The sequence below is a fragment of the Metopolophium dirhodum genome, chromosome 1 (assembly GCF_019925205.1).
Source record: "Metopolophium dirhodum isolate CAU chromosome 1, ASM1992520v1, whole genome shotgun sequence".
In the NCBI taxonomy this organism is placed as follows: domain Eukaryota; kingdom Metazoa; phylum Arthropoda; class Insecta; order Hemiptera; family Aphididae; genus Metopolophium; species Metopolophium dirhodum.
Window position 1 is genome coordinate 60,495,099 of NC_083560.1, and position 15,752 is coordinate 60,510,850.

General features: G+C 27.8%; 1 protein-coding gene across 1 annotated transcript; it reads left to right on the forward strand.

Annotated features, from left to right (window-relative positions):
- The first annotated feature begins 6,581 nt into the window (after positions 1-6,581).
- Positions 6,582-9,679, forward strand: LOC132935442 (small ubiquitin-related modifier 2-A-like). Its single transcript, XM_061001992.1, has 3 exons — positions 6,582-6,864; positions 7,564-7,683; positions 9,387-9,679. The coding sequence occupies exons 1-3, from the start codon at positions 6,847-6,849 to the stop codon at positions 9,546-9,548; spliced, it is 300 nt and encodes a 99-aa protein (XP_060857975.1). The 5' UTR covers positions 6,582-6,846; the 3' UTR covers positions 9,549-9,679.
- The last annotated feature ends 6,073 nt before the right edge of the window (positions 9,680-15,752 follow it).

Genomic DNA, 15,752 nt, shown 5'->3' on the forward strand with positions numbered 1-15,752 from the left:
TGTTTTGTTGCACTACAACATTTCTAAGCCTCTTACTAAATTATACTAAACGTATTACACTTGAGTGTGACTTAGAATTCATCCATATAGATACCTGAAATTGAATGTACCTACCTAATATGATTAAAATGAAGAATTTGTCATTTGTGCCTGAATGGTAATACAAAAAACTCACGCGGTTGTATGTAAGTACTTCATTTAAATCAGAGCCGTTATACCCAAATCAGTATAATTATTAATTTCTCTTTGTGTGCCAACGAGTATATAGTAATTTACACTTTTCATTTTAAAGTTAATCTTTATCATACAATGTAAGTTTTGATATAAAAATGTATGTATAAAGTAGGTTATTAATTTATTATTAATTTGTAATCCTTAAGTATATACAAATATTGTTATATTAATTTAATTTTAGGTGTAGTATTTCATAATAATATATTGAAATTTGTTTAAAGTATATTACTATAATATACAATCACCGATAGACAACCCATAGCGTTTTGAGTTTAACGTCATAATATTTATTATTATTTTTTTTTTAAAACATTTATTAGAATATATTCAATCTGTAACGGTTACAATAAGCATATGAGCGTGAACAAAACAAAAATAAATATACATGACTTGAAGTCTTAAGGAGAGTAGCTTCCTGCTACCTAGCAGTAACACTCAAATAGTATTTATTGAAATTAAAAAATAAGTCGCATATTTTTCTTGCATTCTCATTTATTAATATTGCAAGAATTAACACAGGCAATGATTAATATTTTAATAGTTGTACACATTTATCATTCATTGAGATTAAGTCAATCTGGAATTTCAACACCTATCACCTATAATATATGATTTTTAAATGCCCTAAACTTAGTTTTATATAATTTGTCTACGCACTAAAAGTTATATAATAATATGCTATTGTTAAAGAAAATGCCTAATAACCAAATAATAATATAATACCTAATAATAGTTTATTGTCAACATAATATTTTACAAAAAATTAACAAAGACAATAAAACAATTAATTACGTCGCCCCAAAAGCTTGGCTTGTGGTAGGTGCAGCAAGTTCAATACAACACAAATATATTAGATAAATTATTTTAATATACATATAATATTTTATATTCTATTATTATTTACGTATTACATAGGTATAGAATAAAAATTTCATATTATAGAGTAATATAATGATAAGAATACAACTAAATGTATTTTTTTTTTTTATATAATGTAATATACTAGTTAATATATAGATGTAGATTTATAAAAAATGTATAATTATATTTATTTTTATATGATTTTAAATTAATGTTAAGCTTAATACATAAACAAATACATTTTAATGCGTGTTTGATAGCTATGTGAAATATAATAAATTAAGGATATTCCATATATACAAGTCATTTAGGTTTCTTACATTGCATGTCCTGTAAAGGTCATCTACATGGAAATCATACAGTTATAATAGTATACATTTCAACAGTGAGTTTAATGTATTTATAAGCGGATTTATATTTTTTTTCCATATCGCTTAAACGGTTTTTAACGTAATTTACTTTATCAATTACATTATCTAGTTTGGAATTAAAGTCATCGATTTTATCTGAACAAAAAGTTATAGATTTTTCAACCGATGTAACCGTAGTAACCAAATTATCAATTTTTGATAAAATAGACGCTATATCCATTTTGATTTTTGACAAGACTTAGGCTATCTAAAGATTTATCTTTAATTGAAGATGAGTTTGTATTATTTTTTTAGCTGTAAAAATTGGTAAGGAGCATTCAGCACATTTCCATATAATAATAATACAAGTACTATTTTTTATAAGAAGTAAATTTGAAAATAATGTCTTTAACCCTCATAATTAATTTCCAAAGACAAGAGATTTGTATCAACGTTGGGCATCCAAAATTGACACTTATAACATTGTAAATATACTACAGGTACAAAAAGGTACAACTGATTTTCATTTATTGATATCTCGTAAAACAATTTGCTCGAACCTTTTATAGTTTTATTATTATTATATTATGTTAAGACACATTATTATGAAGGCAAATTCCCAAATAATTCACTGCTCTAAAAACATATTAACAATAATATAATATATGAGCAGTTGTCATAAGAATGCTACATTCAAAATTTAAAAAAACCGTAATAACAGCAAACCTTAGCCAATGACAAACTATTGCTGTCTAGTAACCAGTCTGTCTAGTGTTATATAAGTAACAGATTATATTAAATATTAAAATACATATTTTTCTTATAATGTGTAGTAATACATTGCTTTATTTTAGTAAGTACCCTAGAAATATTGTAATGCAACAAAACATACAGGATTCTTATCATTTCGCGTGATATTACAGATTCGATTATGTGAATAAATTACTGATCTGTATCATAACTGCTTGGGTTTTCAAGATAGGCACTCTAAATTTTCACAATATTTAAATACGGTACAATATATGCAGCGTACAAAGTTTCATAGATTTTTATAAAGTATTGCGGGTTTTAGAGCAAATCAGCAGTTTTCCTGAACGGCAGCGCGTGATTTTACTAATTCGATTATGTGAATAAATTACTAATCTGCGTTATAACAGCTTGGGTTTTTGCGGTAGGAACTTGAAATTTTCAAAGTAATTAAATACGGTACAACTCATACCGTGGAAAAAATTTCATAATTTTTTGTTAAGTTTTTAGGTTTGTGATATTTCTGCGACAAGTAACCCGGAGGTAAAATTCGGGGCAACCTGGAATTTGGTAAGGAGTTGTATGGGGGTATTATAATGGCCCTTGTGCAGTTTCAACCCATTCGGACTTTGTTTGCCCATGCTATGGCCGCTGTGGCCCCAAATCAGTAAATCAGTAAATTAGGCAGTACCATTTAAACATGACAAATTAGACAGGCATCATCACATTTTAGATATGTATCCTACGCTATTTACTTTGTCTATACTCTATATCGTAGTTCTCCACTAATTACCTATTGCCTTATTGGCTGTCAATCATATACATACATATTATATAACATGCTTATAAAAAAATCAACCAATCAGAAGTGGAGAACTACGACATATTCTGGAGCCTGGAGGTGAAGATGTTGTGAAGGTATTGTTTATATCATGAATCTTGCTAGTTGCTAGTATAGTTAACTATAGTTATATAATATATTATGTATGCATAATATATTCATGTATCCTACTTATATTATACAGATTACAAATAACAATGGTTGGACTGAGAGGTTTTTATGATACAAACTAATTTTTTTTTGTTTGGTGGTGGGTGGGTGGTGGGGATAACTGTTTCAATTCCCTCCCCACACACACACACAAACATGATCAAAATTACGTCACTGTGCAGAACACCTAATCGGCTAAACACTGAACAAGTAAACAATAATAAATCTATAATATTATACATAGGTAATACAATTACTGAGTCTTGCCCATGTGTTATGGGATAATATGTTCTTCTAATATGTTATAGCCTATAGCCTACAGGTGTACAAACGGCAACATTAATTTCAATCACGAATTAAAGTTATGTCTACTCGTGTCTCATTGGTACAGCTGAGAGTGTCGAAGGCTTGTTTTATCCCGGAAATCATAACCCAATATCATATCAGCTGACAGCTAGAAAGCAAGTGATCTAGGCATCGAGTAACATAAAATATTTGAACTCTTATATTCTATGGAAATATTAAAATATTATTATCAAACTTCTATATAGTATATAGGAAAGGCAGTGATCGATTATGGGTAACCGCTATATGGTCGGCTGCGATTGCTATTTTTAAATTTTTATTTTACCTGTTTACTAAAATATAAATATATATTATACTCAAATACTCAATCATTATACAGTATTACTGTATATTAGTTTTCTCAGCGGGTCTAGATAATAGTGAATGGCAATAATTACATATGATTATAATTTATAATAAATAATAATAATATGTAGTAATAATATTATCTATATAAAAATATACTATATAATATTATAGTGAGCATCCAGCAGATCGATTATATTTATATGAAAAATAAAAATGGATATTAAATTATTTGTTTAACTGTATATCTACTAAAATCTATTTGTATACTATAGTATATTTGTAATAAATAAACCACTGCTTCGAAGTTTGATTTTTAATCACGATTCTTCGGAAAATATTTTAAATCTTTGGAATCTGAAAGTAAAAAATATGTAAGCTGTAATTAAAAAAGTAAACTCGTAAAAATATAGGTAGTGGTAGAAATATTTTCAGTACAACACTACAAGGTGGTAAACAGTAAAAAAAGCCACTCACGGAATGACTATCGTGATGATAAATAATAATAGCGACAGAACAGCGATTTTAAAACTAACTTATTACCAACTTTTAACCTACCTAATATTCTCCGAAAAACCAGGAATCGTGTGGCGGATAGTCGACGAAAATTTCAAACGTAAAATAAATCAATAAATAATACCTGATTTCCTATTACAACAGCCGATGGAACCTAAAACCGTTAATTCAGTACTAGGAACCAATAAGGAAAACGCGAAGTCCTCCGAATGTTGTTTTGCGTATATTTATCAAGTATCAACTTACTATATCAAGACTTGATATAGAAAACCCATGTTCGTTTAATTTTATTAAATCGTTCGCCGTCGCGTCGATGTCGTCCTGCCATTCTGGGATCCTGGTACCAACTACCAAACGACGATCATTCGACTCGTTCATACTTGTCTGTTTTACTTAAATTGTATTTTTACTTAAATTGTATTTTTATTTGTATTTTTATTTAGATATTTTCTGATATTTACTTTTCTTATATTTTTGTTTCTGGGACAGTAATATTTTTCGTTTATATATTATACACTACGTCACGTAATTATTACACTTCTATTACGTTTAATAATCTAAGGCTTATTCTAAGGATTTTTATCAACTGCGCATTTTTTTTTAAATAAGCCTATAAAAATAAAACTATAATAATCTCTAAATATAATATCAAATTATAGTTAAAAATGATAACATTTTTAGCTTTAAGGTGGAATAATTTAAAACTTAACCTATTACGAAGAAACAAAATAAACATTCACGTTTAAAATATTTTATTTTAATTAACTCTTTACTTTTTTTATAATATTTATATACATAACACAATATTACAACTTTCTTTTTTAAATTTTTGTTCAGTTTGCTCTTCAGATTTTCTTTTTGTTGCTTCCATGAATATCCCACTAAACCATTCTTGTTCTTTGGCTTTGGGTGTGTCTTTAATGCGGCGTTAATTTTGGTTTAACAATATTTCATATTTGTATTGCTGATCTTGGGTCCCAATTTTGAAGAGCAGGCATGATAAAATGAATAAAAAGATATTCATTTTCTTTTTCAATATGCAAACATTGATGATTTATTGATTTAAGAATATTGCCTTTAACTTATTAATCGTTCAACGTCAGCGCTGTGAGGTTTTTTGCAGCTATAACACGAGCAAGTAAAATACTAATATTTTTAAACTCGTTGGACCCAGATAAATATTGCAATATTTTAGACAATGGCATTTGTCGTAACTCTTCTAATCTATTATGTTCCATTAAATCTGTATATTCCATATTTAGATCAACTAAATCTAAATCCTTACCCAAATCGTCAAATACATTTCTGATGTTAGCATTGCAATCAAGATTAGCAACAAGTTTAATAGTACTAACAAAATATTCATCAATATAGCCAAAGTTTCTACTTTGTTACTACAGAACTACTATTTTGCTTGTCTTATCTTATTAATATAACAATAAATTAACTAATCAATTACGCAAAAATTGATTATTAAGTACGCATCTAGCTTTTTCAAATACGCAAAATAAGCCCAACTGCGGTTTAGAATAAGGCCTGGCTTTAACCGGCAGATAAGCATATTTTTAATTTTAGTCAACAGTTTAATTTTTTCCGCCGTTCTCGAATAGGTTTTTAATCGCAAAAGGCCGAGCCGTTATCAAGTATTAGATCACGGATTTAATAGTCAATAGATTTGAATAAATTACACTTAAATTGTGTTTGTCTAAGATCTAACACCTAAGTACATACCTACTACATACTTAATAAAAGCCAATATTTATTTAATAATAATATAATTAATACTGATACATAACACTATATAATATAGCCATGTAGGTTCATACTATATAGTAATAGTTTTTATTTTTTAAATGTGTACCAAAGCTGTAAATGGCAAAATTAAGTAGGTTAAATGTTTAGAATTTATGTATTTTTCTATTAACTTTTCCTATTGCTATAATTAATTTTGTTTATAATATGCAATAGGAGATCGCCAGGATGTCACAGCTCTGATCATGACAATAGCATTTATTTTCTTTAAATCAATTACATTTAAATAGTGTTTATAATATCCAAGTTAATAGTTATATACGATATACCTAATGGCTATAATTGAAGACAATTATGAAAAACACAGCTTAAACATTACGTCGACGGTGGTACCACAGATTAAATTAAAGTTTAAATTATTGTGGTGATACCAACCAAACAAAGGTCACGTCATGGGGAGAGGGGACTTTGAACAACTCTAGTATTTTACTATTTACTGTTTACTTTTTATTCTTGTTGTTTATGATTCGGTATTCCCAATTTCGGTGATTCGTCATTCATCTCCATTATTGCTTATTGTTGTTTGTCCCTGCCCCCCTAGCTACTGACGTTTGTGTCTGGTGTGTTTGTTTTTTCGTTAGTCGTTTCGAAATTTCGAATATTGTCTAGTGTCTACTGCTCTTGTTTTTTGTCGGAAAATTCACAACCGTCTGTTCAACAATTGTTTACGCACATCTTTCAAAAATGGCCGTAGAAAGTGGAGTAAGTATATTTACGAATTTGTTTAGCAGACAGGTGTCAAAAAAATAAACAAAAACACGTGTTTTGGCTTGTCGTAATAGAAGACACGACGACCGTTCTCGTCAGCTGCTTACGCGTATAGGACAGGCTTTCGTGCCCTCCACACGCCAATGCGTCAATGCCTTGTGACTTTGGCGTTGCAAACGATTGTTTTTCTCATCGTTATTTTCCGTCTTAAAATTAGCATTTCATGGCGTCGACTTCTATCCGGTCTATGGACATTTTTATTGATTCCCCCGCACGTTTGTTTACTTTATAAATGCCTGGTTAGAATAATCAATATTTTAAAAACTGCAGTAGTACAATGGCGTCCCACAGACCAATAAATAGGCCCAACAAATGTTTCAGATGCAGCACATGAACTTTCAGCTGTACCTGTGCGCATACCTATGTCATTAACATTCATAAAGTATAGGTATTTGGCACAATAAGTCGACTCACTTCTGACGATAAGCAGAATTTATTACTTAGTTTATATCATAATTATCTGATTCACTTAAATCTACTCTAGATTGTGTACAAAACAGTGTTTATATTGATTAACGTTTCTAAAATCTATATGCAAAATAAGAATATTTGATTATAAACTGTGATTTGGTACAAATTTAAATTTTGTTAGTTTTTAAACCACAATTATTACTAAAAAATGTCTTATTATAGGATGGTCCTTCAGAACACATTAATCTGAAAGTATTGGGACAAGATAACGCAGTTGTTCAATTTAAAATAAAGAAGAACACACCACTTAAAAAATTAATGAATGCGTACTGTGAAAGAACTGTAAGTAGGTATAAACTATTAAAAAGTATTAAATTTAACTGTAACCATTAGCGGCATTAGGTATTGTTCCAGTAACTGAATTTAGACTAAATTACCATTAAATATTTTTATTTAAAAAATATTAATAAATACGTATTTCATCGCATTGCTTATATTAGGAAAATGTACTCCCCGATTGTTAACAAACAAAGTTATGAGCGTGTAGCAACTAGTCTGATTATACTTGAGGTATTAAAATCACTCGGTTGTAGATATTGATAGTAATTACTAGCACATTAGAAATTTACATGTTTATAGAGGTCCTCACACACTTCAGTGGTGGCAGTGGAACTAGCAGTAAAATTATAAGGATAACCATGTGATGTTCCTAGTATTTTTGTTCTACTTTATAATTTTTCTCACTGGTGCCTCTGCTATATACCATTCGGTATTCACCGATCTATGTACAAAAGGTTAACAAATAATATAACTCTATGATTCATATTATGATTTAGATATTTATTTAATCACTGATTTTGTGTCCCCACCTTACATCATGGAGGTAAATAAATATGGTTTTTACATTATGCTTGTATATTTTTAGGTCACATTCTATTAGTTTTATTGTATACATCTGTTTTGTCCACTTTACACAAGTAAGATCTCAAGTAAGATTCACCAGATTGGATTGATTTGCTGTAAAACGATTAAATTAAATTAATTGTTTTTTAGTTCTATCATAGTACTTATTTTTATGTAATCTTATATTAAATCCAGAATAATTAAGTATGATAACTATAATGTAGTCTAAAAACCTAACATTATGTCTACTAAGATGTTACAAAATACTTTAATACTGTATAATTATTTATATAATGTTTACTGTTAAGGCCATATTTTCCAGTTTTGGCAATATTTTAACACTTTAGATTACCTGAAATTTTAGAAAATATTACTCATATCAATACTTTCTGGACGAATTAAATTAAAAATGAAGTACTATTATTTTAAAATACAAAATTAAATGAACTATTGTTTAAAGTTATCTTTCTGAAACTTAAATTTTTAAACAACCTCTATAGTCTAGGCTTAGCTTAGTTTAGCTAAACTGATAATAGTTCCTTGCTCTGTTCAGAATAATTATTACTTCTTGGTTTAAATTGAGTTGTCTGCACATCTTATTTGCTTTTAAGAGAAGTGAGTATGCCACACTTCCTTTTATTGTCTACAATTAACTATTATTAAGTGTCAAACATTGTAGCAACTAACAAATGTGTAACGAATTTACATGTAACAGTTCACATTAAGTATTGTTGACTTTAATATTAGTTTAGTTATTTTTATATATATTTGTAGTGAGTTATGATCATTTTTAAACTGTAATATTAACACTTATTTAAATATCAAAGTTAAACTTAATAATATGCTAATTCACTAATATTAAAACTAAATATGTATTTTATGTGAACTGCTAAAATGTACATTTGCCATGACACACGCTTGGGAGACAAAGATAAATGTGGGTGTGGCATTCTTTGAAATGTTGTATTAATACAGACAACTTTTCATGTGTAAGACGAAAGTTAATGATGAATTATCATATTTTTTAAAACAATAATGTAATTTTGATTTATTTGTATGAATAGTATTAACAAAGTATATATGCTGGTTTAATATTTATAATTTAAATATTTTTTAATTTAATCAAAATTGTTATGTTTTAGGGTATATCCTTCGAAACTGTGAGATTCAGGTTTGATGGTCAAGCAATTACAGCGACTGATACTCCAGCTTCATTAGAGATGGAAGAAGGTGATACACTTGAAGTCTACCAACAACAGACTGGTGGTTGTTTTAATTACGATAACTACTTTTTTTTTTTTTAATTCTCGTCATATTTCATTTATCATCTTAGTGTTACAAACCTCAAAACTATAAAATGTATATCCGTTTTCTACAAAGCTAAGAGTGTATTTTAAAATTTTTAATAAGTAATACAAATTTATATTCAATACAATTCTATGATTCAACTACATCAACCAGATAAATATGAAATATATAGAACAGATTTTTTATAAAATTGAATGGAACAATTTTATTCTTTTCATATTTATCTAGCTCAATAATATACTTTTGATATTGCCATTGAAGTTTTTTTGTTTGTTTTATTATTTTAAATGATTAAATAAAATATGTAAATGCTGTTATAGTAGAACCTGCTTAAAGAAGACACCAGCTTAATGGAGAAACCCGTTTAATGGGGACATTCATGACAGTCCTGAATGAATGTATTGAATGTAAAATTATTCGGTTAATAGGGACAGTCGGATTATGGGAACAATTAGATCCGATGTGTCCCAATTATGCGCATTTGACTGTATAATTATTATGAATATTACAATTATATATGCAATCTTATATTAAAAGGTTTTGCACATATTTTATTTATAAATAATTAAATACATATAAATGAATATTGTGTACAATTGGCTATACTGAGCCATGAACATCCTTCAATATATAAATATTTATGTTTTTTTAATTCCTAAAATATAATTTAAACAATCTTAAAAAATAAATAGTGTAACACTAAAGCTTGAAACTCAGGAATAAATATACAGTTAATTGGGACACATCGGGCGGTGACCTATTTGTCCCCGTTATCTAACTGACCCGATTAACTGAATAATTTTACATTCAATACATTAATTTGGGACTGTCATAATGTCCCCATTAGGATGTCCCCTCTAAGCGGGTTCTATTGTATATTTTTTCTACTACAAAGGGAACGTTATATATCTGTTGTTTCCATCTTACAATCGCGCAACAGCAAATTTTATGTTAAGAATAATTCATTTAATTCTATTATTTTTAATGTTACGAGTAAATTGATCAATTAGAAAATTTTAAGGCAGGGCTTTTGTTGAGCGCCAAATGAGTGTTTTTAAAGTAAGTTATGAGCAAAGCTTGTGAGTTCATGCCCTAAAAAATGCCTAAATGGCTAAATGACACTTTAGTATGCACTTATGCAGTAAAAACTGGCAAAATGTGCACTAAAATATGCCTTTAAAAGTTCAGAAATATGCATTTATATGCTCTAAAAATATGCAGATTAAAAAAAGAAGAAATAATAAATAGTTTTTAGAATAAAAAAAATGTCCATTCATTTTTGTATAAGATATATTTTATTTGTTTGATTAATTTAATTCAAAAAACTAAGTTAAACCTTACAAAATAATATTTGTTGGCTGAGAATATATTTTTGCCATATTAATTTATCAATTGTCTTAGTTTATAGGCCGAATACTGTTTTTCTTTCGGCATCATTCATAGATAATCTCAAAACGAAGTTATTAAAAAATATTTATAAGTTATCCAGTATAACTATATGTCTATATAAGATTTATCGAAATTTATTGTTAAATTTGTTACTGATCTCCAAGGATGTCCGTTCACAAATGAAATAACGAACACTTCCGAACTAATTATTACTTTCTATATTAATTAAACTTGAAAAAAAAACTATTCTCGAAATAGTCGAGAATAAACCATTGTAAAAGTATCAAGAAGTAAGACCATTTCAGCATTTCATATAACATGTTTTCCACTAATTGCTAAGGCTACTTATATGTTCGTACGTGGTTTATGCGCTATAGCCTATATACCTTTTATTTTTAATAATTTTAAGTTGCGAAAATTCCCATATATTTTATATAGTGCGAAAATATAAATTACTGCATTTTCTTCAAATGTTGGTAAAAATATGCTTAATATGCACAATAAAATATAAAAACGTATAAATATGCCAAATAGTCAAAAAACCTCTAAATATGCAAAATAAAACTCCACATACTTAACCAAGCAAGGCCGTATCCATAATGGCCAAAATGTGTTTCAATTCAAGCCTTAATGGTTTCTGCAATTCATACCAAGTGGAATTATCTGAATCAGTGGATATTTTAAGGAACTATCACTGGGCGACATTACAAAAAAAATTTCACGCAACATATTATGAGCTTATAAAAAACTTTTCAGTATTAATTATATCAATTAATAAATAATAATTTATAATAATAGTTATTATATTGATTATTCACTGAAATTTACAGAATATTAATAATATTACACCAATACTATTTTTACTAGAATTTATAACCAATGGTAATACGTTATACCATTGATTATACACAGTACATGGCATAGGCACACATTCAATATAAAACTTGGGTGTGCTAAAAAGTTATATCTACATTTGTTAGTTCTCTGTCTATATATATAAACGAAATATTAGTAAATCTACTCTGCACCATACTGGTGTGTAACTAGTTCTTCATAATGTGGCTTATCGATGAAAATAACCTTTCACATGTTGCTGATTTTGGTATCAACATTGGTATGGTTATTGAAACTTGAATTAATTTTTAAAGGTTCGGTTATACTTCTGGATTATAAGCGCACATGAGATCCTCTAGCAAATAATTATTAATAAGACACCATCATCGCTACTCTTAAACTTTGATATGAAGTTCCTAAAACATCCTGAAAAAATAGAAGTTTGCTTAAAAAACAATATATTTAGTATTAAGAGGACGCTGCAATTTTGTAACACATGTAATATGACTATAAGAGCAATATTATGTTTTTTTAATCGATCACACAGCTACAAAACAATTATAACAAAACTTTGATTAAAATAAAATATATTAATATAAACTGTAAAGTATATTTATAAAGATTGAAGGGCAATAAGTTAATCATCAAATTTATGTTTTTTTTTTTAAATACCTATAAATAAGTGGCAGATCTAGAATTTTTATCGGAGGTAAGGGGCCATTGTATTTTCCAAGTTGTACGACACAAATATTTAAAAACAACTCAATCCATAAAAAAATCGCTTGTTAAAAATAATGAAACAAGCGTCTTTTTTTATTTTAACGAAACTCCATATCATCGATTCATAATTGTTAAAAAAAAACTACGTACAATGACATAAAATACACTCTGTATATATTTTGTATAGTAAAAATTATACAATTATATAAAGTCGTTAATATGTAATGATACAATTATTTTGAAGTTAAAGTTGAAAGGGGGCTAAGTGTATTGTGTCTCTGGTCCCAATTGATCCTTAATCCGGACTTGATTAAAATTCGTTCAATTTTTAAAAATGAAAATATTAAATTTCGCATGAATACTAAATTACATATTATTTTTGTTTCACATATTATATCACCAATTTGTACTTACAACTATTTCAATTTACATTCTTCGATGAGAAGGGATGCAATTAGGATCGTCCACATTTTCACTACTTTCATCATTTTTATTTGTTTTATTTAATTTATTAAATATACTAAACATATTTAAACAAGTAATATTATATACGTACAAAATTAAATATAAATAACATACACTACTTAACGCCGCACTAATAAATTGTTAGTATTTATGTAAAAAATAGAAAGAATAAATTAATTAATATCGGTACTATTGTCATTTGTCACCGAGTACAAAACACTCGAAAACACGATTGAACTAACGGAATCGACTATCTTTGATTCATAGTACTACACTACCACTAAGAATAGACAGTTGAAAATGTCTATATTATCAAACTAAATTAATATTATTATTTTAATATCAATAAGCAATCATCATACTGATATACAAAAACTAAATCCTATTCAGTATTCCACTAATAAAATAATACGATATTTATTTTAAGTATTTCCAACACAACAGTTCACAGTTGGACGAGTACAATAACACATACTTCCTCACATTAACATATGTATCTATATAATATATAATATATATATATATATATATTATATTTATTTATAAACAGACTTATTACAAAGTTATAAATTATAAAATAAAAAAGTATCGAACATTTCAAGTCAAAATATTTTAAAATTTATATCATTTTGGAAAATGTTAAAATAAACAGCCATAAAAAGTTACAGAACTATGTACATTATACAATATACATAATATTAAATAATCGTAATATACAACATATATTATTGTTAAGGTGGTGGAACCACCCAAATAAATCATTTTTAGACACTCCGCCAAATTACCACTCCGTAATTACCACGATAGACAATTTTACCTCTGTAAAAATTTAGTTCCGCCTCTTGTTACTTATAAATTAACCGAAATATTTTACAACGCCGCATAAGAAAACGAATTTGTGACTTAATTTTGATAGGTACCTATTTTATATAATTTACCTACAGGAAAGAATTCAGATGTTACTATAATACGTCAGTAACAGATCTAAATACAATATTCGTTATATACCCGCTATATTCCACATTTACACGTTAATAGAATAACGTATGACAACGACTATATACTTTATAGTACATATAAATATATAATAATATAATAATATTATATTATATACAATATACAGGCATACAGCATACTATATTACTATGTGTTCCAATTACTCAATGACCAATGTTAATTCATACGTCATTTAGTAAACATCTAAAATAAATAATATTATTATTATATTAAAAGACAACGTGTGTTTTATTAAATTTGGCAACGTTGGATTTGAATCCCTTATCACAACCCGAATGACAATTAATTAACGGTGGTGAATGAATAGCACGATTTAAGATATATCTTAAATCGTGATGAATAGTGAAAAAAAAATTTATTATCATCGTTGTTGAAAATATTATTATATTTTATATGCTACACGTATATTATTATATTATTATACAGATATATTGTATTAATGGTACCGCTGTGGTATCGGTATTCGGTAATTTGTATCCGACTACATTTTTACCGCTACCAATACCAAATACCAATACCAATAATGCTGCCAGATTATTAGTACAGTATCATATATAATACTAGCTGATATCTTGCACTTCGTTGCCCGTTGAATGTACCAACTCTATATGACTCAAACTTTGTTCAATTTGTTATTTAATATTCAGTGTATGGTGTTCAAAATTTATCTTAACTTTTCTGTTGCCCGGAATAAAAATTCTGATTCGCAGCAGTATATTATCAGGTAGGCAATCTATCTGCGGTAGATTGCAAACCCCGTACTGTTTGTACGGAAGTTTATAAATGAACTCTAAAGTATCAAAGTTATACCAAGTTTGTCGTTTTTACTTGGTATAACTTTGATAAGAAAAAGTAAAAGTAAAAAGAGTAGGTAAATTTAACCCTTTTTAAAAACTAATTTTTATTTTACCCCTTTTAAAATTATTTATTTAAAAAAGTGGGTAAGTGGATGTTGATCTGCTGTACAGTAGGTTACAATGTGGGTAAATGTATAAAGGATTGTATTAAATTTGAATTCAATGATATAATATCATTGTATAAGAAAAACGATTCTGAGCGGAGACGGTTTGTCAGTCTGGATATTGTTATTATTTATTATATCCTGCAAGTTGAATTTATATTATAATAGGTATTATTATTTTTTATTCGTTTCTATGGTAAAAATATTTTATTTTGTTTTTTGTTTATTTATATGGTTGCTATTGATTACAAAAAAATATTATAATTATAATTATTATTATTAGTATTATCTATATATTATATAAAAGGCTGCTCCTGCGCACTTCGTGGACCGTAAAAATGACAACTCTTAAAAAAATTGTGATTGTTCAACTCCTTTTTGATGTAACTCAATGCAGTAAGTGCATATCAGCCACCCTGGTCGGCAATGTGCGAAAATTCGATTTGGTGCATGCTTGTACCGGATCTGATCGATTAACCAATGGCAACCAATAATAAATAAATACTTTTTCTATTAATCATTTCTTCTATAACCAATAGCTACAATTTATATAAACAAACATTTCCACCGTAAATCTCAAAAACCCTGTTTGAGCACGTCCTCAGGCTTCTATTAATTTGTCGTAGCGTGGTGTTATATAGCCTATAGCCTTCCTCGATGAATGGACTATCCAACAAAAAATAATTTTTCAATTCGAACCTGCAGTAGTTCCTGGGATCAGTGCGTTCAACAGCTTTATATATTAGTAAAGATTAAATTTTTACACACCATAATAATTATAATAAATAATTTTCATATAAAGCCCAAGAGTCAC